The 22,512-nt window shown below is 49.9% G+C and overlaps 1 protein-coding gene across 7 annotated transcripts in view; it reads left to right on the top strand.

Annotated features, from left to right (window-relative positions):
- Rims3 (regulating synaptic membrane exocytosis 3) overlaps window positions 1-18,285 on the top strand; it is a 40,672-nt gene extending 22,387 nt beyond the window's left edge. For all 7 annotated transcript variants that reach the window (XM_031378510.1, XM_031378511.1, XM_031378509.1 and 4 more), the window contains 6 exons: window positions 227-474; window positions 5,498-5,639; window positions 8,745-8,854; window positions 10,626-10,727; window positions 10,990-11,129; window positions 12,945-18,285. In XM_031378510.1, coding sequence (XP_031234370.1) covers window positions 258-474; window positions 5,498-5,639; window positions 8,745-8,854; window positions 10,626-10,727; window positions 10,990-11,129; window positions 12,945-13,157 — 924 coding nt within the window. In that variant the 5' untranslated portion in view covers window positions 227-257 and the 3' untranslated portion in view covers window positions 13,158-18,285. The remainder of the gene's footprint in view (window positions 1-226; window positions 475-5,497; window positions 5,640-8,744; window positions 8,855-10,625; window positions 10,728-10,989; window positions 11,130-12,944) is intronic.
- Window positions 18,286-22,512: the final 4,227 nt, after the last annotated feature.

Below are 22,512 nucleotides of genomic sequence, written 5' to 3' on the forward strand. Positions count from 1 at the left end.
ATTGATTGTGGCAATGCTGGGGTCGGAGGTTTGCACCCCAGGCCTCATACATTAGATACATGACCCTACCCTCATTCATTGAGTCAGCTAAAGATTTGTTGATTCCATTCTTACTCCCTCAGGGAGGCCAAGTGATAATCCAAACTTCCACAGCTAGGAGGCAGTAGGGTTGCAGGAGAGTCACGAGGTCTAATGTGGAATCCCTTTTTCTCTCACCCACCTTCAGAATTGCCTGAAGTCCTGCCATCCTGGGGACCATGTTTAACGGGGAGCCTGGTCCAGCCTCGGCTGGGGCCTCCAGGAATGTAGTAAGGAGCTCCAGCATCAGCGGTGAGATCTGTGGATCCCAGCAAGCCGGAGGTGGGGCCGGCACCACCACAGCCAAGAAACGGCGCAGCAGCCTGGGCGCCAAGATGGTGGCTATCGTTGGCTTGACCCAGTGGAGCAAAAGCACACTGCAGCTCCCCCAGCCTGGTGAGGGGTGTGGGCACAAAGAAACGGGAGAGGTGGGGGGAGGGGCATATACTGTTGTTGAGTCTCCAGAGACTATAAGAGGTGCACACTCTGTGGGTGCTGTATGGGCGGGCCAGTGTGTGTGATATGCTGTGGTTCTCACTAGCAGGCAGTAACAGTCCAGAGAGGAAAAGTCAGGTCCTCCAGACCATACAGCGCAGGGTGGTAGAGTCTGGACTCAAGCCCCAGTTGTCCTTCCTGGTTCCATTTATAAGAAACAACCGTGCTAAGGGACCCCAAGCTTTTACAGACACAGCCTCATGATCCTATTTGTCATTTCTCAGTCCCCTAAGGACAAATAGCCCCACAAATCCAGTTACATAGTCATACATAGGTGTTGCAAAGTCACACGAGACAGAGACAAATACATGGCTCGCACAGTGACATACCCAGAGTGTTCATTTGCTTGGGCACACCTCTTACCCTGCCAGGAAAGCAAGGACCAGTTGCTCTCATTACACTGTCCATGGTCACAAGAAGCTCTAAAATATGGTTCTCTGAACAGACAAAAAGATCCGCATCACTTAGATGTGTGTACCTGTGCCTCACAAGGCCACGCACGTGCCTTAGCTGATATGTCCTCATGTGTATGGCATGCTTTCTCAGATGACTGGCTATAGAATTCTAGTCATGTTCAGACTTGAGGGCACCCACCTTGTCTCACACAGCCACACGTGGTCTCCACTTCACAGAGGAACCAGCTCTCTCAACCCAGACCCCCTCAGTTTGTGGCACCGGTCCAGACACCAGCTGGCTTTGTTTTAAATCTCTTCCGGCTTATTTTGCTCAGAGTAACAACTTCCCCCAAAACCCTTCAAGTAGGCAGCTGGACGGGGGTGGGGAAGGGTAAAATGTTGGAGCATCCAGGGAGGATGCTCATCAAGACGCTCCACTGGAGCTGATATTTGGGGCTGCTTTTCCAGACCTTAAAATAGATTTTTACAAAGCCATCTTCAGGAACACAGGGGATGGTCTTTTCCAGTGCTCAGGAACCCTTGTGGTTTCTGCTCAGGGAAAGGCTTGATAAGAAGGGGTACAGGGGTTACTAGTGCCTTTGGCTGGGCAGTGTAGACTTGAGAGTAGAGAGCAGGGAGGTAGGGAGTTGGACTGGGACACAGAGGGCTGGGATGAAACCAAGAGGAGGATTAAAATGAGAAGATGATGGAGGTGTTGGACCCCAGAGTCTGGTGGTATTAGCACAGGAATCCAGCTTCAGACTCAAGGACATCTCGTATGCATAATGATTGGGAGAGACAGTCTCTAAGGCCAGGGCAGGGCCTGAGTCACTGGGAGTCACTGCAGAGATCTGCTGTGGCTTCAGACAGCAGCAGGCTGGGGTGAGAGCAGATGCCAGGAAGACCTGCTCTCTTGGGGAGAAGCAATGATGACAGGGCCTCTGGGTACCTCGTCTTTGTGGTATGTAAGGGCACAACTGAGGGCTCAGGGTCTGGGACTGGGAGAATTGCCCGGATGCTCTTTCAAGTGCAGGCCCCTGTGAATCATCTAATCACTGAGTGTCATAGCAGGAAGGGCCCTCGAGGTCATCCAGTCTGATGTACTTACTTATCTACTTCCAGAGCCTGAGGAGAAGGCACTTCCCTGGGGAATGACCTCAGGCTGGCCTTTGTGGCCACACCCCGTCATTTACTAGATGGACAGTTCAGGCAAGCTGCTTCACTTCTCTGAGCCTGCTGTTTGTTGAAGACATTAATATATGCTTTATAGAGCTATCCAGTTCGAGGGGAAAGGTCTTGTAAACTCAGACAGAAATCCTCCCACTGGCTTCGTTCCTGTCCAGCCTAGGCCCCTGCTGAGCCAGGGAGTAAGATAGATGTGCAAAGGTACACAGCCTCTTGTGACTGGCACGTGGAAAATACTCAGCAAAGTGTTGATACTTTTTTAAGGTTTATTTTTATCATCTCTCCCCCACCCTCTGTTTGTGTGTATGTGTATCTGTGTCTGTGTGTACATTCATGCGCATGCACGAATGCATGTATGAGCTTTGAGTATGCCAATGCCTCAGCTTGGAGCATTGGAGCACCCATCTCCTGGGTGGGAGAACCAGACAAGTATATGGTCACCTCACAATGGACATTGACCCAGCGATTGCTGCTCTGGGAAAAGATCCCAGAAGGGGACCCCTGTTTCCCCAGGTAGAATGGCTTGATTCCCTGTAGAGCTTGGCTGTGAGGAGTTAGGGATTCTTTTTCTGGGCCTAGCCCTAGGGGCTCTGGATCTTCTCTTGCAAGAATCCTACCCTCCTAGTTCATGAGTGGCCTATGCTGGCTGTAGCCCTGCCTGATCCTCTTTGTTCCTTTGCCCCAGTTCATGTAGTGTAATGCCTAGTCTATAGCAGCAGCCCCTCTGGTCCCCTGCGTGTCTGCCCTCTTCTAGTTTATCACTATGCTTCCCTAATGCAGATATCTAAAATCTCACCCTGTGCTTTAGAGGGCTAGTCCTGGCTCCATAGCTCTCTGTGGAACTGTCGGAAAGTTACTTTCCAGTCAGGACTGTTTCCTCTTCAGCGAAGTGGAGCTAACAGTGCCCTCTCCCAACTTCCTTTAAGATCTATCAGTTCTCTGAATTGTGGGAGCAATGGAGGATGAGGAGTTTTGGGATCCTAGGACCTATGTAAAATCTGACCCTACATTAATTAGGCTGAATCCACAGAGGGTCATGCTGGTCTGAAGCAACCCCCTTTTAAGTGTTCAGTACCAAGGACAGAGCCCCTTCCTTCCTCCCTTCCTTCCTCCTCCCTCCCTTCCTTCTTTCTTCCCTCCCTCCCTCCCTCCCTCGCTCCCTCCCTCCCTTCCTTCCTTCTTTCCTTCCTTCCTCCCTTCCTTCCTTTCTGAGCTGGCTTAGTCAGGGGCTTGGGACTTCTGGAAGAAGCCAGAGTGTTGCTGCAGGCCAAGGCTGCCGTCTTTTGTATGTGATGGCACAGAGAGAATGGCTCCTGGAAGCTTTCTCCAGGGATCACTGAATTATTGTAACTATTTGGTCCGGTTTTCTAGAGGGAGGCACCATAGTTACTCCCTGGCTCAGCAGGGGCCTAGGCTAAACAGGAACGAAGCTAATGGGAGGATTTCTTTCTGAGTTTGCAAGACCTTTCCCCCTCGAACTGAAGAAGCAGGAGTTTAATCTCTGCTGAGTCACACCTCCAAGAGAGGAAACATTGGGAAAGGAGGGGGGTGGCGTCAGCAGGCAGGCAGTCTCAGGGCCTCCTAGCTAGCCCCAGCTCTTTGGCATCAGAATCCAGACTCCTCATTACTGAAGTGATGGAGGGACCTAGAGAAGTATGTATCTCTGACCCTTCAGGAGTCCCCACTCATGGGTGCTCACACTGGGGTGGGCAAGTCTTATCTAAGAAGGTAATTTCACTTCCAAATGGGTCAGAACTCTCCCAGGCTCCAAAAGAGCGTGTGTTGAGGGGGTGAGGATGTGAGGGGGAGGCAGGGTGACTTTCAGCCCCCACGCCATCTGTTTTCTGAGTTAGAGGGGATTTGGCAGTTAGAAGTCGGGGACAGAGAGAGCCCCATGGTAGGTCACCCGACATGGGTGGGTGGACATCATTATGTGTGGTGAGTCGATGGGCTCAATTCTAAATCATAAAGATCTCATATATACAACCTGTTTGACAGTGCACACTGGATCCATGCAAGAGCTGGAAGGCCTATGTACAGACACATGATATCATACATGAAGTTATATTCACATGCTAGTCAGCACTCCTGTGGGTCTGTCTTATGCGTGTGTAAGAGAAATCTGTCGGAGCTAAAATGACTGTGTGTCAGTGTGTGTGTATGCACATGTGTGAGACAATGGTTCCTGGATATGCTAGCCCTTCTAGCTATCTAGACTAGATAGGCTACAGTGAGTTTAGAAGCCATATTCCTTGGCACCTGGTCACCTATTCTCGTTGCCTCCCTTCCAGCACCCTACCTGCTAGAATTTGCCGCCTTGGCCTTCTCTCATTCAGTGGGGACTTCCTGAAGGGTAAATGGGGCAAAATGGGAGGAATAGAGTCCCCCCTTTCCTAGTCTGGGGACTTGAACATTCCCTCCACAGCCCACCATTGGCTGCCTTCAGGGATGCATGTGCTGCTACTCTGCCCTAGGCACTCTTGCTGGCCACTCCACTAACAATTTTCTTGAGCCTGTAACTGGTGGCAGCAAATGGCCCCTTTGGTACAGTCCCTATCTGAGTGCCACTTCCCTCCCATCAAGTTGCTCAGCAATCAAGCTTTAGCAGGGGAGTCCCTGCAAAACCCCAGCCTGTCTTCCCCCAACCCCACCCCCGCCCAGGAGGAGAACTGTCTAGAGGGACCACACTGCAATGCTAAGGAGGTTGCCATGGAAACCCAGGCAGGCTGGTGTGCTACTCAGAGAGGGAAAGTGCCCTGTGTTTCCTGCCAGGCTGAGGAGGGGGCTGGGCCCCTGAACAGAGGGTAAGGGGCAGGGTGGGGGGGGGGATGTTCTTCTATGGACCTTCTCAAATCCAACATCAGTCCTGGTCAAGCTAGCTACCCGACTCTGACATGACATTCATGATGCTCCCCACCGGACTTATCTTGAGAAGACAAGTTTCAAATGGCCAGACTTCTAGTGGAGCAGCAGAGAAGGGTTTGCGGTCTGGTAGGATATCCAGAAGAGGGAAGTAAATCTGGAAATCCTAGAATAGACAAACTTCTCAGAAGTGAGAGGAAAAAGTAACTCATATTTTGGGGTTCAGGATAAAACAGAATGGGAAGGTAGAGAGGGGAGCCTAGTAGATGGTGAGGGCCCCAAGACTACAGGGCTCTTTACTTATGCATTTCTGTTGGGGTACACAGCATGTCCCTGGCAGCTCTGGGGTCAGCTCAGTGGTGTCCCAGCCTTGGCAGGTCCCCACCTGCCTCTGTTCAGAGAATCATTTTAGTAGCATCTTTGAGAAGCCTAGGCCATGTTTTGACCTTTTTCCCTCTCTTTCCTTGGGATGGGGACCCCAGAGGGGGCCACTAAGAAGCTTCGCAGCAACATTCGACGGAGCACAGAGACTGGCATTGCTGTGGAGATGCGGAGCCGTGTAACCCGCCAGGGCAGCCGGGAGTCCACCGATGGGAGCACCAACAGCAACAGCTCCGAGGGCACGTGCGTGCACCTGCAGGCTTGCTTTCCAGCCAGAATATCTGCATCCCTCCCCGCCCCAGCTTCCCTTGTCCCCTCCTAGATATCTGGTCCCTGGGTTCCAGATCTCCTCAGAGGCCCTGGGGCACAGTTTTTGTTCTTTTATTTCAGGAAGGAGCCTGGGGCTCCTGCCTCCCATCACCCACCCTACACCCTGCTCCAGAGGATATGGGCAGGAAGGAAACTGTGACCCTAAATTACTTCTAAGCCTCAACCCATTTTTATGGCTTAGTTGTGTGAAATTTTTATAAATCACCTTGCTTGGAGATTAGGGAAGAAAATTGGACTAGATCCATGTTTTAAAAACTGTCACATCTTACCTTGTGACTCATAGGCAGGAAGTAAAATCACTGTAGTGGGTCAAAAGCAACACTAGAGAAAGAAATAGATAACGCAGGTGTAGCCTGTGTAGCAAGGGTAGATCACCTGGAGAACTTGAGTTCTTTAACCAAGGTGCGGGTAGGTCCATGGTGGGCTGGGGTCTTAGCAGTCTCAGGGTTTTTGTTGTTTTGTTGTTGTTGTTTGTTTGGTTTTTTTTTTTTTTTTGCATGCGAGTTGCAGTAAGCATTTGAAAGTCACTGCTTAGATGGACACTCCTCAGATATGTTCTAAATTGGACTTTGTAGATTTTCTGTTTCATCAAGCCCCTATAATTTTCAGTCTCAGGATCCTGTGGCTTATTTAATATGCAGTTATTGTCTCTCACTATGTGTACAGAGCCTTTGGCATCCCTGTGGGATTGGCTCCAAGACCTCCCACAGATCCAAAACCCACAGCTTCTTGAATCCCTTAAATACACTAATAAAATTGATTGTATACAACCTGTACCCATCCTTCTGTATACACCAGATCTTCTCCAGATCACTTGTAATTCTCAGTATAAGCTAAATGCAATAGAGATGCTTATTAGGCAGGTCTCACTATATAGGTCAGGCTGGTCTTGAATTCAGAATTCAGAATCCTCTTGCCTCTGCATCCTGAGCATTGACTGGTGTTATAGGTGTCCACCCCAATTCTAAGCCTAGACTGTATTGTTTAAGGAGTAAAAAAATCTGTATGAGCTCAGTACAACTTTTCCCTCCATATTTTCGGTCTGTGGTTGATTGAATCACAGGTGCAGAACCTATAGAGACAGATGGCCAATTGTACCTTCTCACATGGAAATAAGTAGCCATTAGTATTTGTGCATCAGACCTTGTATGGAGTAAGATGGATACTTCAGGCTAGTGACTCTCTCTCTCTCCCTCTCTCTCTCAGGCAAGAGGAGGAGAAAGACCAAAAAATGAGAGGGTTGGAGAGGTGGTTCAGTCAGTAAAGTGTTTGCTGTACAAACTGGGTGTGAGTCCCAGCACCCATATAAAAAGGCTTGATATAATCGTTCACATGCCTAACCCCAGTATTGGAGGACAGAGACAAGGATTCCTGGGCCTTGCTAGCAGCCAGTCTACAAACTCTAGGTTCAGTGGGAGATTATATCTAAAAAACTAAAATGGAAAGTGGTTGAGAAAAACACCCAGTGGTGACCTTTGGCTGAGATACACACACACACACACACACACACACAGAATACATGTATACCCACCCCATTCCACAAAAAGAGTGACACTAGGCTATTGTTGATCATGGCTGATGAAGGTAGATGCCTTGAAGCCTCTTCCTGGGGGTGGAAGATAAGCCTTGTAGGAGAAATACAGGTTCTGTCCCACAATCCTATTGTTCCCTGCCTGTTACTGACCAAACTGTCCAATGGGGACTCTTTTCTGACCCACCTTTCATGGCTGTCATTAGGAGACCCGCATGTTCTAGTTGACCGTGGCCCCTAAGGAGGCTGCCCTGTTGGCCATACCTGGAACCCCTGGGGCCTGAGGAGGCAGCGGCAGCAAGCAGCAACAGAACAGAAGCAAAAATATGTTGTCATTTGTTATCTCAAGTGTCCAGAACTTCTCCCTGCACCAGCTGCCCCAGTCTCCCCCCCACCCCCCAACGAGCACTGTCATGTCTGTTGTGGACAAGGGCAGACTGACTCTTCTGTCTTGGAAATGTCTATTTCATCTGTAAAACTGGATAATGGTTCCCACCACACAGACTGGTTGTAAGGATTAATGCTATGAGGCACGCGGAACACTCAATGCACTGCTGGCAGCTGGCCAGCTTTCAATCACTGTCAGTTTTTCTTGTTACTATTTCCGGCCCCCTCCTCTCCAGTCATAGACCACCCACAATCACCTGCCATTCATCTCAGCCCTATCTTTGGGTTATTTTGGTCTCTGCTCCCGTTTTGAGCACCATCTCACCTTATTGATTTGGATTTTAAGTTTCTGGTTAAAAAAAAAAAAAAAAAAAAAAAAAAAAAAAAAAGATCAAACCTCAGTTCTTGGAACTCATTCCAGACAGAGTCTCTCGTTCTTGGCACCAGCATGCTCTCGTGAGGGTGCATGTGTCCAGCAAGCCCTGCCTTCTAAGGCTCACTTCAGAACTCTGGAGCTTGGGCTGCGATGTACAGTTGGTAGCATGTTCATCTAGCATGAGGGAAATTCTGGGATCTGTCCCTAGCACTGCATAAACTGAACATGGTACATGCCTGTAATCCCAGAGGTCAACAGGTAGAGGTAAGGTGATTGGGAATTCAAGGTCATTCTTGGCTACATCAAGAGGCTGAGTCTCAACAAACAAAACAGGCTTAAGGATTCAAATGCTTTAAATATCTTCATTATCATCTTTAATGACACCAAAGTATCTTTCTCCAGGCCAGACATTGTGATACCTACTTGTCACCCAAGCACTTAGGAGGATAAGGCAGGAGGATTGTCATGAGTCTGAGGCCAGCCTGGGCTTCATTGTGAATTCTAGGTCAGCCAGAAGTACATAGTGGGACTGACTGAAATGCACAGCCCAAAGTATATTTTTCTTCAGTGTGCAGAAACGACAAATGTTCACTCCCACTTAGAATAATACAGGTAGACTGTACAGAGGAGAAACTGAGACCCAGGACCCCACATGAAAGGCCTCTGCACCTGCCCCCACCCCAGCCCATCTGCTTCCTCACATGCCCTCTGTGTCCTTCTGCAGGTTTATTTTTCCCACACGGCTTGGAGCTGAAAGCCAGTTCAGTGACTTTCTGGATGGCCTGGGACCAGCCCAGATTGTGGGGCGACAGACACTGGCCACACCCCCCATGGGTAAGTCTTGCTGAAGAAGGGCAGGTTTGGCAGGTGGGGGATGTGGGGGGTGTGTGTGAAGGTGGGGGTTGGGGGCGGGGAACAGCAGAAAGGAGGAGCTCTGGGGCACAGTGTGTGGTAAAGCCGGAGGTGGCCGCAGCAGAGGCAGCAGCAGGTATCTTCCCAAGCTAGGAAGGACCACTACCCAGCAGCAGCTTTTCCAGACTGTCCCATCCTCCCTCAGTGCAGTCACCCAGCCCTGCTGTGTGACCTGGGTGGCAGTGTTGGCCCATGTTGGTTTACCTCTCTAGCCTTCCTTGAGCCTCCGCTTCCTCATCTGAAAGATGGGATCAGTAGTTCCCGCTTTAGTTCTGCAATCCAACACCCCTTCTTGCTGCACTCCTGTTAGATACTCTCTAGAAAGTGTTTTAACGCTCTCCTTAGGAACCGTGGCTAATTGGACTGGTTCCTCCCATCAGCGTCTGGCACCCAGGGACCTGTAGTAATTTTCTCATCTCTTCCTGGCAGTTAGGAAATGCTCCAAGCCCACACTGGGTCCTCTTAGCAGCTTTCATATCTCCCCCAGCCCTGTGCTTTTGGGTTCTGGCCCAGCAGGCTTTCCCACTAGTCTAACCTGAGCTTTACCTGATCCAGATGTTTCTACTCAGTCCCATCCTGTTGGTGCTTGACCTTTGACCCTCAGAGCAGAAGCAGAAAATGGAGCTAGGATTCTGTCAGACTTCTTTGTATGGTACTCTCCTTTCTTACTTGAAAGAGGGGTCCAGAGGACCCTCAGAGAGTCAGGGTCTACTCTCTTCCAGCTCTGGGTATCGGAGTTGCTTAATTCCAAGCTTTTGCTCAATATCTCAGGCCCTTTCCTACCTACACTCTAAGAAGTGGCAGCCACTTCCATAGGATGAGCCCATCAGAACCTAAAATATCTTGTGTGTGGTGCCCCCTTGTGTCGCAGACCGGGAAAAACAAATATACATTAATGGTTAGGCATGAGACCCTTTGGTCTTCTTGCTGAGATCAGGAACCACTGCCGTGAGAAGGACGAATTTTAGGGTGTCTCTAACTGTGGTGAACTCCTGCCCCCAAAGTATGCAGTACAGTAATAACATGATAGTTGATGGAACTCAAAGTCTCACCCATTTAATTGAAGGGAGGGGGACGCAGGTCAAGTTTATAATTCTACACCTATCTGAAGGGCGTTCCAAACACTACTGTATAATTCTAAACTTTGCTCACCCAGGACGAGCACAGCTAAGGAAGTCAGCATGACTGAATCCCTTACCTTTTTTGGAGTGGGTTGTGAGCTCTCATCACACAGGGTGTGTAGGCCTGCCCAGCTCGCTTTGCCCAGGGTCAAAGATGTGCTAGGCAGGCTCATAACTTAGTTTCTCTATGCATGGATACTCGTCTGGTATCTGTCTGCCATATACTAAAGAGACTGGCTGAGGGCTGCTGTGTATGCTCCGTCCCCCAGACTTGCCTGTTCTGTGTAGTGAAGCAGAAGCCGCTTGTCCACCATCCATGGTGAGAGATTGGCAGCCATTAGTTATGACTTAAGCATGTGCTTCTTGAAGGTCATTCCCCCACAGACTATCACAGTGTTCCTCCGTCCCTTTGGAGTGGTCTCCTGAGAGCCATTTCAACATGTGCAGTTTGCTCTATCATCTTCCCTTTCCTGGGGACACTGCAGCATCCCCTGTAGATTGATGTTTTCTGTTGCTTCCTGCCAGCCAGCCCCATCTGACCTCACTTGAGCATCTATTCTTTTTCCTTGCAGGAGATGTGCACATTGCCATCATGGACCGGAGTGGCCAGCTGGAGGTAGAAGTGATTGAAGCTCGGGGCCTGACCCCCAAACCAGGCTCCAAATCCCTCCCAGGTGAGGCTAAGCAGCTGGGAGATCTGAGGAAGGATCCTGGCAGGGATGGGGCACTAGCCAGTCCTCAGCTCACCAGTAGCCTAAAGTGATGGAAGGTTGGTGAGCAAGATGGGTCAGGAGTGGGGCAAGGAGACTCAGTGTTTGTGTGTCTCTGTCTGCTGGGTTCACTGGTCAGCCTGACTCACTCCCTGCCAGGCCCACCCGGAGGGTGGAGACCAGGCAGGCTATGGCACCTCTCCCAACCACACTCCTTCATTTTCAGCCACCTATATCAAGGCTTACCTGCTGGAGAACGGAGCATGTGTAGCCAAGAAAAAGACAAAGGTGGCCAAGAAGACTTGCGATCCCTTTTACCAGCAAGCTTTGCTCTTTGACGAGGGGCCCCAAGGCAAGGTTCTGCAGGTCAGTGTTTACGGGGCAGACTCTCAGGTTCTGGTCAAGTACTGAACCTGGTGCATTAATGTATATCCTCTTTATCATTGTGTGCACATGTGGGTGCACATGCATGTGGGGTACATACCTATCATGGAGTCAGTTCTCTCCTTTCACTTTGGCATGGATTCTAGGGGTTGAACCGAGGTCCTTCAGCTTCTGTGGCAAGCACTGTTCCTCCTGAGCACCTGGCCAGCTGCTTTCCCTCTTCCTCCTCCGTTTCCTCCCTTCCTTTTCCTTTCCCCTCTCTCTTTTATTTTCACAGCATGCTTCTGTCCCCCATCAGTTCATAGGGTTCTGAGCATGGTGAAATAGTGCCCCAGTTCTCACAGCGGAACAGGAGAACCAGGCTGTAGCCACCTCCTACCAGTGCTCTGTACCTCAGTGGGTGCTGGGTGCGGCTAGGCTCTTTCTAGAATGACTTATGTCTTCCTCAGAGAGGATCCTATGAAGGGAGGCATGGTTTCTCCAGTTTGCAGATGAGCAGGCAGGGTCTTGGAAGGATGAAATGACTGTTCAGTTGAGGGACTAGAGGAGCCCACATTCAGGTGACTCTCAGCCCAGATCCTTGATGGTGAAACACTGTTGGTGGGTCTTCCTGATGAGTGGGAGGGGAAGGGCTTGCCTCGTTGTGCCCCTTCTGTAGATGAACCTGAGCTCACATAGGCCTACATGATTTTCTTGGCTCGGTCCTGAGTTCAAATTCCTCTTGACACTCACTGTGGGTGGGATGTGTGGAGAGGAGATGGCTTGGAGGTTAAGGACACATACTACCCTTGTAGAAGACTTCTGTTACCCATGTTGGGTACCTCACAACTGCCTCCAACTCCAGCTCTGGGAGGGTGAGGTACCTCTGGCCTCTGGGGGCACCTTCACTCAGGTTTATATCTGTACATACAAATTAAAAAAAAAAATGTTGTAGAGGTTGCACATGGGTAGCCACTCACTAAGTTGAAACTGTGGGTGGGGGCTGCTGTGGGCTTGCCTTGCCTGAAGACTCTCTTGCCTTTTATTTGTAACAAACACCTAGGATTAATTTTTAAAAAGATTATCCTGACTAAGTTTTGGAGACTCAGGTCCATTGTCAGTTGGGGCTGTGGAGGAAGCTGCTCATCTCAGGACACTTGGGAAGCAGAGGCAGAGCCTGGAATCCCATAATCCCATTCAAGAATCCACCTCTGAAGTTTTCAGCTGTCCAGCTAGCCCTGCCTATGGCAGGCCGTTCCTCTGAGCTGTGACAGTTCTATTGTAAGGGCCCACGGTGTTACAAACCAAAGAACTGCCCAACTCTATGATTCTGGGGCAGAAGTCCAATATCAGATGCCTTTTTTTAAAAACAAATTTGAAAAATCACTGACGTAATTGCTTCCTCCTCGAGTTCCAGATGGAGACAGTCAGGGCTGGGCCAGGGGCTTATTAAAACCCACAGCAGGACTGCAACTGTGACCCAGGCCCTGGACTCCTGGAGGGAGCGGCTGCCTGGGGTGTTGAGAGGAGTGGAACCAGATCTACCCAGGATCTAATCTGAGGTCACTGTGGGGCATGTATTGGTTAATTAGATCTTTTGGGCCACGGGAGAAAAAAAAGACTTATTACAACAGTTCAGACAATACATGGGCCCCATAGGATATAGCCTGCCATATCCCAGGCACTCAAACAGTACATGCCCAAATAATTTTTAATTCTGACTCTCCCATCTGTGCCCTGGTGAAGCTGATAGGTTCCCTGGGCCCACTGCCCAGTCCTGGGGGTTCAGTGCCTCCCTCTTCCTCCCACTGTTGCCAGGTGATCGTCTGGGGAGACTACGGCCGTATGGACCACAAGTGCTTCATGGGTATGGCCCAGATCATGCTGGATGAGCTGGACCTGAGTGCTGCGGTCACTGGCTGGTACAAACTCTTCCCCACATCCTCTGTGGCCGACTCCACACTCGGATCCCTCACCAGGCGCCTGTCTCAGTCCTCTTTGGAGAGTGCCACCAGCCCCTCGTGCTCCTGAGGACCTCGATGAGGACAAGAGGCCAGGGGCTATTGGGGAATGGGAGCCTGCTGGCCCCACCACCTCCTGTACATAGTCTCCATGTCCTTCTGGACCCCTTACCCTGCTGCATGCCTGTTAGCCACTGGGCTTGTCCCAGCTGGCAGTGGAGACTGTCGTGTGTGTCTGTGTGTCTGTGTGTGTGTCCACATATCTGTTCATTTGTCTGTGTATAATCAGTCCTGGTGATCACATGGACTATATAGTCCACATCTCTGTATCTTGTTGGAGAGAACCCGAAGGAGCATCGTGCGGACACTTGTTGCCTATGGAGTCTCCAGGGGTGGAAATAGGGGATGTGGCCACTGGTGGGCCTTGCTTAGTCCCTGCCCTGTTGTCTTATGGTCTCCACTTGCTTTTCTGTCTTGTCTTTTTCTTTGCCTCTCCCAGCATTGCTGCTTTTTTGAGGAATGTAGCATCCATTGCAGCTGACCACATCTGGTTCCGTCTAGGAATCTACATCTCTCCTCCTCAGCACAGCCACGCTGGTGGTCATCCCATTTGAATGCACTCCACAGCATGTAGCATGCTCACTCAGTGCCCTAGCTGGAGCCCCAGGACAGAGGGTGTCTGGGGAGGAGAATGCTGGCCAGACACACTAGAGGATGTACTGGGACCTCTCTTCCCCTGGAGTGTTCCAACATGCCAAAGGAGCTCCCCAGTGGACCCAGGAGGTTGCCTGTTGAAGAAGCTGGCCTTCTCAGGCATCAAAGTGGCCCTCTCCCCCTTTGGGGTTATTCCTGAGGGGACATGGCTTGGTAAGAGGCGCCATGGGTAGGGCTACTTGCTGGAGAAAGAAGGGCTAAGGCTAATTTGTTTTGAGCCACTGTCAGGAAACCTGTCTGACCTGGGATTAGCTGCATGAAGCTGTTCTTTCAGGGTTCTGCTTTCTTTGCTCATCTGTAGACACCAGACCCCATCTGGAGTTCTGACACATCAGGGCTCCAGCCTCCTAGCTCTGTGGGCAGCCTGGCTCTGCACTCAAGGGTGCCTCAGTCACCAGCTCTGTACCAGCAATACTCACCCCTTCACCTCCCTGACTCTCTTGAGTGGGCCCCTGCTCTAGGCAGTAGCCTGCACCGGGCATCCCAGCTGCCTCTGCTTTACCACCCCCTTCCCTTGCTGGCTGGGGCACCTCCCCACCACTGAGAACACGGTTGGAGGGACTAGTGCCTGGGCCAGATCCCAAGAGAGCTGTTGTGAATACTGAAGGCTGGCTCCAGAATACTGCATCTGTTCCTCCCCTCCTTAGCTATAGGGTGGAATTGGAGGCTGCCTGGGAGATGGCAAAACAGCCCTGGTCCATGTCTAGTAGGAGGCAGGAGCCAGGGGATGGGTAGGGGATGGGGAAGACTCTCTTTCTGCCTCTCTCCTAGCCCATGCCTCTAGCATAAGTGCCTAGGCAGGGAGAGCTATGGAGGTAACTGTGAAGAAGCCTTGGCCTGTATGTGAATCCCATTTGTACCAAAGCTGGGTTGCACAAAGCTGTCCCAGCCCCAAGGGCCCCCCTAGAGTCAGAGTTCTGCACTCACTTTCAAAGAAAAGCAGTGAAGAAGCCCCCATGCAAACTGGGGTGAGGAAGAGGATGGTGAGCAGACTGAGGATGTGTCCGAGAGCAGGCAGGAGAGTGAGGTGGGGGCCAGTTCTCTTGCCAGCCTTTCTGGCTGGGGAGGATATATAATGTATCTCCCATATCACTAGATATGGGGCAAAGTGCTCTTGGCCTCCGAGCCTTAGTGGGTTGAGGGCAAGGAGGAAACAGCTAGCAAAAGGCTGTTCTTGTCTTGCTTGAGGGGTGTGCCCCTTTAAAGCAGTTACCGGCTTTAAAGCCGTTTAAAGTGGAGGCGTGTCAGTGACCCACTGACAACACAGACCTTTACAGATGTGATGTTGAGTCACTCCCAGAAGTGGGAGCTGCCGGCAGAGTGTCCCTCGCCTCTTAGGAGGGTCAGCACAGGGGATACTCTAGCCAGAGGAGGGACCGATGTGCTGGGAACTCATGCTGACCTGCCTACAGTCAGAGGCTGTAAACTACCTAAGAGGTGGGCACTTAGCTGTCCCACCTCCATGGAAGATAATCCCCCTCCCCAATTGATTTTGGGGAATTCCTCTTTTTAACACTGAGTAATCCCTTCTAGATGCTTGCTCACACGTGTGGGTTGTGTAAGGCTAGTATGTACATGTGATAGGGAGGCTGGGCTTAAAGCTCTGTTTCTTGGCATGCTGGATTCGGGGCTGCACTGGGATGCCATTCCAGAAGCAGGTATAACCAAGTGTGACTCTTGCCTGGGCTGAGGGCGATCTGCCCTTCGAGGAAGGACATTGGGTCAAGAAGTGACTGGGTCCTTGTGAATTCCCTTACCAACAGGCCACCTCACATAACCCCTTGCTCCGGGTGTCAGTGGTTGCAGGAGTGGGATTTGGTCATCCCATTGCCTCTAGGCAGGCCAGATTCGTAGTGGATGTGGCTGGGGCAGGAGCAGCCCTGCAGCGATGCTGGGCTGTGGGCAGGGGCAGTGATAAATGACTCAGAGCATATGTCTCTGTATTTCTGCCCTGCTCAGCCTGTCCCACTTTTTAATAGATTCCTTTCCTACAAGGAAAGCAGAGATGGGACTCTGTGATATGAATTGTTCTCTAGGAAATGGGCCAAGTCTTGGTTTGACAGGGACATTTGATCCTTTCGGAAAGAACCAGTTCCAAAGGCGCTCTCATCCAGCCTCCCATCCCACCGGGCTCTGAGCATCACCTCTTCAGCAGGTCCCAGCATGCTATGGGGTGGAGGCAGAGCTGAGAGAAGCTCCGAAGAGGCAAGGGTGGTGGTGCCTGGATGGTTCTGCCCTTGGGGACTCGGTGCCTGGAGCACTGGGGTCAAGCTAACTCTCCCGGGGGCTCGACCCCCAACCAGGGAAGCATGCCAGCTCTTCCTTTACTGCCAGCCTGGGAGAGACCAGCACCCTCCATTTTTGTTTTTGTTTTAAAGACCACTGAGCCCTCCCGGGGCATTTCTTTGAAGATGAAATGTAGCACAATCCTCAACTGTGTTCCCAGGAGCCCTGGCATTCCCAGAGCTCCTGATACCTCATGTTCTCCATCGCCCTTGGCCTAGGAGGCAGTAGTGCCCTAGCAAGGCTGCTCTTCTGTGTTTCTCCGATTGCGTCCAGCACTGTGCAGACTCTTAAGAAGTCACTTCCTTTGCCCAAGGTTGCTCTCCACCGGGTAGGGAGATGTGGTACTTCATGTGGTGGCCTGAAGCTTGTCCAGCAGCATTTCTGTAGTGGCCACAGGGAAGTGGACAAGAAGAGCCCTGCTTTTCTGCCACCACCTTTTCTCTCCCACACCTCAGTTGTTGTCTGTAATTATCTGACACATACAGACATTCTTTTGAACACACCCCCTCTCCTTCGTCGTCGTCTTCTGATGGATGATCAGAGAGGAGATGGAAATTCAGACTCCTTCCCTGCCTTCTCCCTCCAGTCTGCTTCTAGCCCAGGTCCGAAGAGTTCAGAAGAGGCTAGGGAGATCAACCACCATCAGAGAGCAGGGGAGCCCTGCCAAGTCAGCCTGGCCTGGCTGGGAAAGGGTCATTTGGAGAGTGCCTGAGCATCTCGGAGCAATGTCAGTGATGCCAAAGAGAGTGACTTGGCCTCCATGGGCAGCAGCTCTGTCAGTGGAGCTAGACGAACACAGCTCAAATGGTGGCGTGCCCAAAGGAGGGTCCTTGTTCTCTGACAAAGGGCTTAATCTTTCCATGTAGCAAAGCAACTCCCCTCCCCCAACCCTGAGCATGGGCTTCTATGGGCCCAGCATGGCTGTGCCTATAAAAGAAGCCACAGAGGCGAGAGACCTTATCTCCTCCCTGTCTGTCTTAGCAAGTGCTCCTTGAAAAAGCCTGTGTTGCTGCTTTGGAGAAACCAGCTCTGGCTGGACACTGAGCAGTAAGGACAGGGCCTTGGGCCTGCAAGGAAGTCCATATTGATGCCAGGAAGGGTCCCTAGGCCTGAGAATTCCAGGGACAACTGAGCATCTGCCCCATTAGCCAATGACCTGGACAGGGATGGCTGCTCTGTACTTTTTTGTTTCTCCTTCCTTCCTTCCTTCCTTCCTTCCTTCCTTCCTTCCTTCCTTTCTTTCTTTCTTTCTTTCTTTCTTTTTGCCAGAAACTGTGACCGTGTGTGAGGTATCTTACTGGGCCTCAGCGTCCTCATCTGTAAAAACCAGGGCATTCAGTGGTTGCTCCATGGCCCCTCCAGGCGTTGTAAGTCTATGGCTTGGAGTTGCTGAGGTGGTGAGGGGCCACTTTCATCCCCCTTGGTTCTCACGCTGGGAGCCCGTCCTCATTTGGTCCATGCCCAGATGCTGCTCCTGAAAAGCCCAGATGTAGTTTCACCTCTTTGTGGTTTGCCCTCCTCCTACCACTCTCTCTGGTCTTGGTGAGAAATAACCAAGGGTTGTCTATGGTGGACAGTTTCCAAGGTGCCGTAATGTCACCACCAAGGCTGAATCCTGAGTAGGTCCATGTCTCCACCAGCAGACAATCTGGGCCATACATCATTCTGCTCTAGACAGTCCAGGAAGAGTGGACACTCAGAGCCTTTTAAAGGAATTCTCTCTGATGGGATGAGAGAGGGAATACCCTTCCAAATATTTGGCTTTTTAAAACCACTTCTTCCCAAATTTCTTCTCCCAAACTTTCTCTCTCGGAAGGCAGAGTGACTGCTTCCTCAGGGAACGCAGACCTGAGACTTCTAGCAACTCCTGTAGCAGTGAGGACTCACAGAAGGCAGGAACCCCTTTTTTAGAATTTCCAAATGCATCCTGCAAAGAGAGCGAGAGCAAGAGTGAGAGAGAGAGCTGTTAGGGACTGACAAGCACACTGTTTAGATAAAAAGCAATTAGCCTTTTCTATTTGAGCTCTCTGCAGCATCTTTCCAAACTGTGGCTCCTGGGTGGCAGTGGACAGCTGGGAGGGAATACCGGCTGCCTCAGGTGATGTCCTTGCCAATCCCCCTGAGGAGAAAATTCTTCACATGGCTTCTGCATGTACAGTATTTGGGCAGAAAAAAAAATAAAGTCCATTTGAAATTGGTTTTATGTATGGCTTTCTGAGAATGGTCTTCAGTCCAAGAGAGGGGAGTTCTGAGTAATTAAAAGGGGAGGAGGGTGCTGGCTGGGTTGCTTGAGCAGTGGGAAAGAGGTACAGCTCAGAAAAAGGTATGAATGATGATGCAGGCCTCTGGCCCCTGCGTGGGGTGCTTCGTTGCCACAGCAACATTCCCGAGCCATGATGGAATCAGACTGGCCTGTTGGCTTCCCAGTGTGGTTCCCCCAGGAACCCTTGCTTTTTGTCTCCACAGACTCTACAAGGCACACCCAAATAGTGGGGACAGGAAAGACAAGGCAAAGGCTGACTCCAGCCACACCTTATAGAAACAGTGAACAGTAGTCCAGCCCTGGAGCTGGGGCTTGCAATAATCAGGGATCTCTGCAGACCCCTTGCCCTCCCCTGCCTCTAAAAGATGGGAAAATCCTAAATACAAACTATGAATTCCAACAATTACTAAAACGTAGTAAGACATAATTAAGCAGTGTTTATCACAGGCACACAAGATGTTTCATTATTATGACAAAAATTCATCTCTGCAATTTACTACATTAATAGATTAAAGGAGAAAATATGTTTATCCTAATGCAGAAAAGACGTTTTATAAGGTTTTATCCTACTTGCAATTTAAAAAAAACCTAGCAAGCAGAAGAGGACTTTTAAAATTTGATAATCTTCATGCATCAAAAAGCTAAAGCGGGGTGGGGGGGGAGGAGGGTGGCTGTCAAGATGGCTCAGAGGGTAAGAGCACTGACTGCTCTTCTGAAGGTCCTGAGTTCGGATCCCAGCAACCACATGGTGGCTCACAACCATCTGTGATGAGATCTGATGCCCTCTTCTGGTGTGTCTGAAGACAGCTACAGTGAATGGGGCTGGAGTGAGCAGAGCCAGAGCAAGCAGAGGTCCTGAGTTCAATTTCCCAGCAGCCACACACATGGTGGCTCATGGCCATCTGTACAGCTACAGTGTACTCATACACATTAAGTAAATAAATAAATAAATAAATAAATAAATAAATAAATCTTAAAAAAAAAAAAAAAAAAAAGCTAAAGTGGGGCTTGAGAGAAAGGATGGTTCATTGGTTGGGAATATTCAGTGCTCTTCCAGGGGACCAACATTCAGGTCTCAGCATGCACACTGGGCAGCTCACAACTGCCTTTAATTCCAGTTCCAGGGGTTCTGATGCCCTCTTGTGGCCTTCACCAGCCCATACACACAGTATTCATATAGACAGGCATATATATACATTTACATTTTAAACTATATATTTTCTGGATTTGGTGGTACATGCATGTAACCCCAGCACTGGAGAGTCAGAGGCAAGTAAGTCTCTGTGAGCTTCAGGTCTATTTTACATCGAAAATTCTAGGTCTTCCAGGGATATATAGTGAGACTCTGTCTCAAGAAAGAAAGAAATAGCCAGGTGGTGGTAGCGCACACCTTTAGTCCCAGCACTTGGGAAGCAGAGGCAGGCAGATTTCTGAGTTTGAGGCCAGCCTGGTCTACAGAGTGAGTTCCAGGACAGCCAGGGCTACACAGAGAAACTCTGTCTCAAAAACAAAACAAAACAAAAAAGAAAGAAAAAGTACACACTGTAGCTGTACAGATAGTTGTGAGCCTTCACCTGGTTGTTGGGAATTGAATTTAGGATCTCTGCTCACTCCAGTTAATTCTGCTTGCTCCCATCAACCCCGCTGGCTCAGGCCCAAAGATTTATTTATTATTATAAATAAGTGCACTGTAGCTGTCTTCAGATGCATCAGAAGAGGGTGTCAGATCTCATTACGGGTGATTCTGAGGTACCTTGTAGTTGCTGGGATTTGAACTCAGGACCTTCAGAAGAGCATCTCACCAGCCCCAAATAACTTTCATTTAAAGGGCCTGTGTGTGTGGCTACAGATGTGGTTGGAAGGCGTGTGTCCTGTGCATGCAGACAGCAGAAGGAGGCTCTAATTCTTCACCGGGTGGAGGTTAAGCATAGGAAACCTCAAAGCCCACCCCCACAGTGACACACTTCCTCTAACAAGGCCACACCTCCTTGTGGGCCAAGCATTTAAACATGTGAGCCTATGGGGGCCAAACCTATTGAAACCACTACAGCTGAGTAATAAGAAAGCAATGTGTAATTTCAATAGGTACCTAAAAAGAACTTGGGGCTGCAGAGATGGCTGAGTTGCAAGCCTGAGCACCCATGGGCAAGGCTTTGTGTGGTGGGGTATGCCTGTAACCTCACGGCTGGTGGAAGAAGACAGGAGATTCCCAGGGGTCTCTGGCCAGTCAGCCTAATCAAACTGGTAAACTCCATAGTCACCAAGAAACCCACCTCCAAATATGTGGTGGGTGGAGCTTGAGAGATGGCTCAGTGATTAAGAGCACTGGCTGTTCTTCCAGAGGACAGGGGTTCGGTTTCTTAGCACCCACATGGCAGTTCACAGCCATTTGTTACTTCAGTTTCAAGGGTTATTGAACACCCTCTTCTGGTCTCTGCTGTCACTGCTTGTTATGTAGTGTGCAATAAAACATGCAGGCAAAACACTCATACTCATAAAATACAAATAAGTACATTTCAAAAACAACTTAAAGAAAGACACTTGATATCTACATCTGGGTTCCATGTGTATGCTCAGACACATGCGTAAGCGTACCTACGTATGCATGTGCACATGCAAACACAAATAATTTGACAATTCTGTGAGCCTAGCCTTTAATGGCTGAGCAACTCTCCAGCCCTTATGACTTTTCAAAAAAACCTCAAAATTAGGAATACAAGGAATATCCTTAAACTCATGGAATGAATTCTTAAAAATTTGAAGTGTTAAAGGCTGTCTTAGGGTTTTATTGCTGTGAAGAGACACCATGACCATGGGAACTCTTATAAAGGAAAACATTTAATTGAGGTTGGCTTACAGTTTCACAGCTTCAATCCATTATCATTATGGCAGCATGCAGGCAGACATGGTGCTGGAGGAGCTGAGAGTTCTACATCTTGATCCACAGGCAGCCAAGGAAATGGTGAGCCATACTGGACATTGCTAGAAGATCTCAAAGCCTGCCCCAATAATGACACACTTCCTCCATCATGGCCACACCTTGTCATAGGGCCACCCTCTATGGGCCGATCGGGTTATTCCTGTTCAAACCACCACAAAGCTAAAGCCAAGCATGACTAGCAGATGCCTGTAATCTCAGCATTTGGGAAACAGGAGGGTCAAGAGTTCCAAACAGCCTGGGCTATATAAAACAGCAATATCGGGTCTCAAAACTAAAACAAATCAAGTGTGATGGCTGAGCCCAGCACTTGGGAGACTTTGACAAGAGGACCGGGAGTTTAAGGATATCCTGGGCTACAGAGCAGTTCTAGGCCAGCCAAAGATACTAAGGGAGACCCTGTCTCAAAGAACCAAACTAGGGCCAACAAAAGGGCTCGTGGGTCAGGGTGCTTGCAGCTAAGGTGATGACTCAAGTTCCATTGTCAGCATCCTAGGATAAAACACACTGTAAAGTATCCTCTGACTCCCACGTGTGTATGACACGTGCCCCTCCCCCATAAGTACTTGGGGATCTGAGTAAAAATGACCCCCATAGGCTCATATATTTTAATGCCTGGTCTCCAGTTAGTGAACTGTTTAGGAGGTTTTAGGAGGGATGGCCTTCTTGAAGGATGCATGCCACTGGAGACAGGCTTCAAGTTTTCAAAAGCCTAACCCAGGCCCTGTTTCTGCCTCTCTGTGTGTGTATGTGTCCCTGTGTGTGTGTGCGTGTGTGTGTGTCCCTGTGTGTGTCTGTCTCCCCTCTGTCTGCCTCTGCTCTGTCTCTCTCACTTCTGTCTCTTTCTATCTCTTGGTCCCTGTATTTCTCTGTCCCTCCCTCCCCCCAGCCCCCCTCCCTGTAACTTGTGACAGATCAGCTGTGAGCTCTCAGCTGCTGCTGCAGCCATGCTTGATCTATGGGTTGCTGTGATTATGCTGTTCCTCGGAGCAGTAGAACAGTAACAAAGACAAACACCAAAGCAAAACAAACCTACCATACTAGAGACAACATGATACATAATGGCCAAAACTAGATGCCTCTCCCTAAGTTCAGGAATAGAAATAAAAAGATGTCTGCCCCTAACTACTTCTAGTATACATTGTACCAACAATCCTAGTCAATTAAGACAATAAAAGATGCGGGGGTGGTGGTGGTGGTGGTGGTGGTGGTGGTGGTGGTGGT

The sequence above is a fragment of the Mastomys coucha genome, unplaced genomic scaffold, assembly GCF_008632895.1.
Source record: "Mastomys coucha isolate ucsf_1 unplaced genomic scaffold, UCSF_Mcou_1 pScaffold18, whole genome shotgun sequence".
Classification (NCBI taxonomy): Eukaryota; Metazoa; Chordata; class Mammalia; order Rodentia; family Muridae; genus Mastomys; species Mastomys coucha.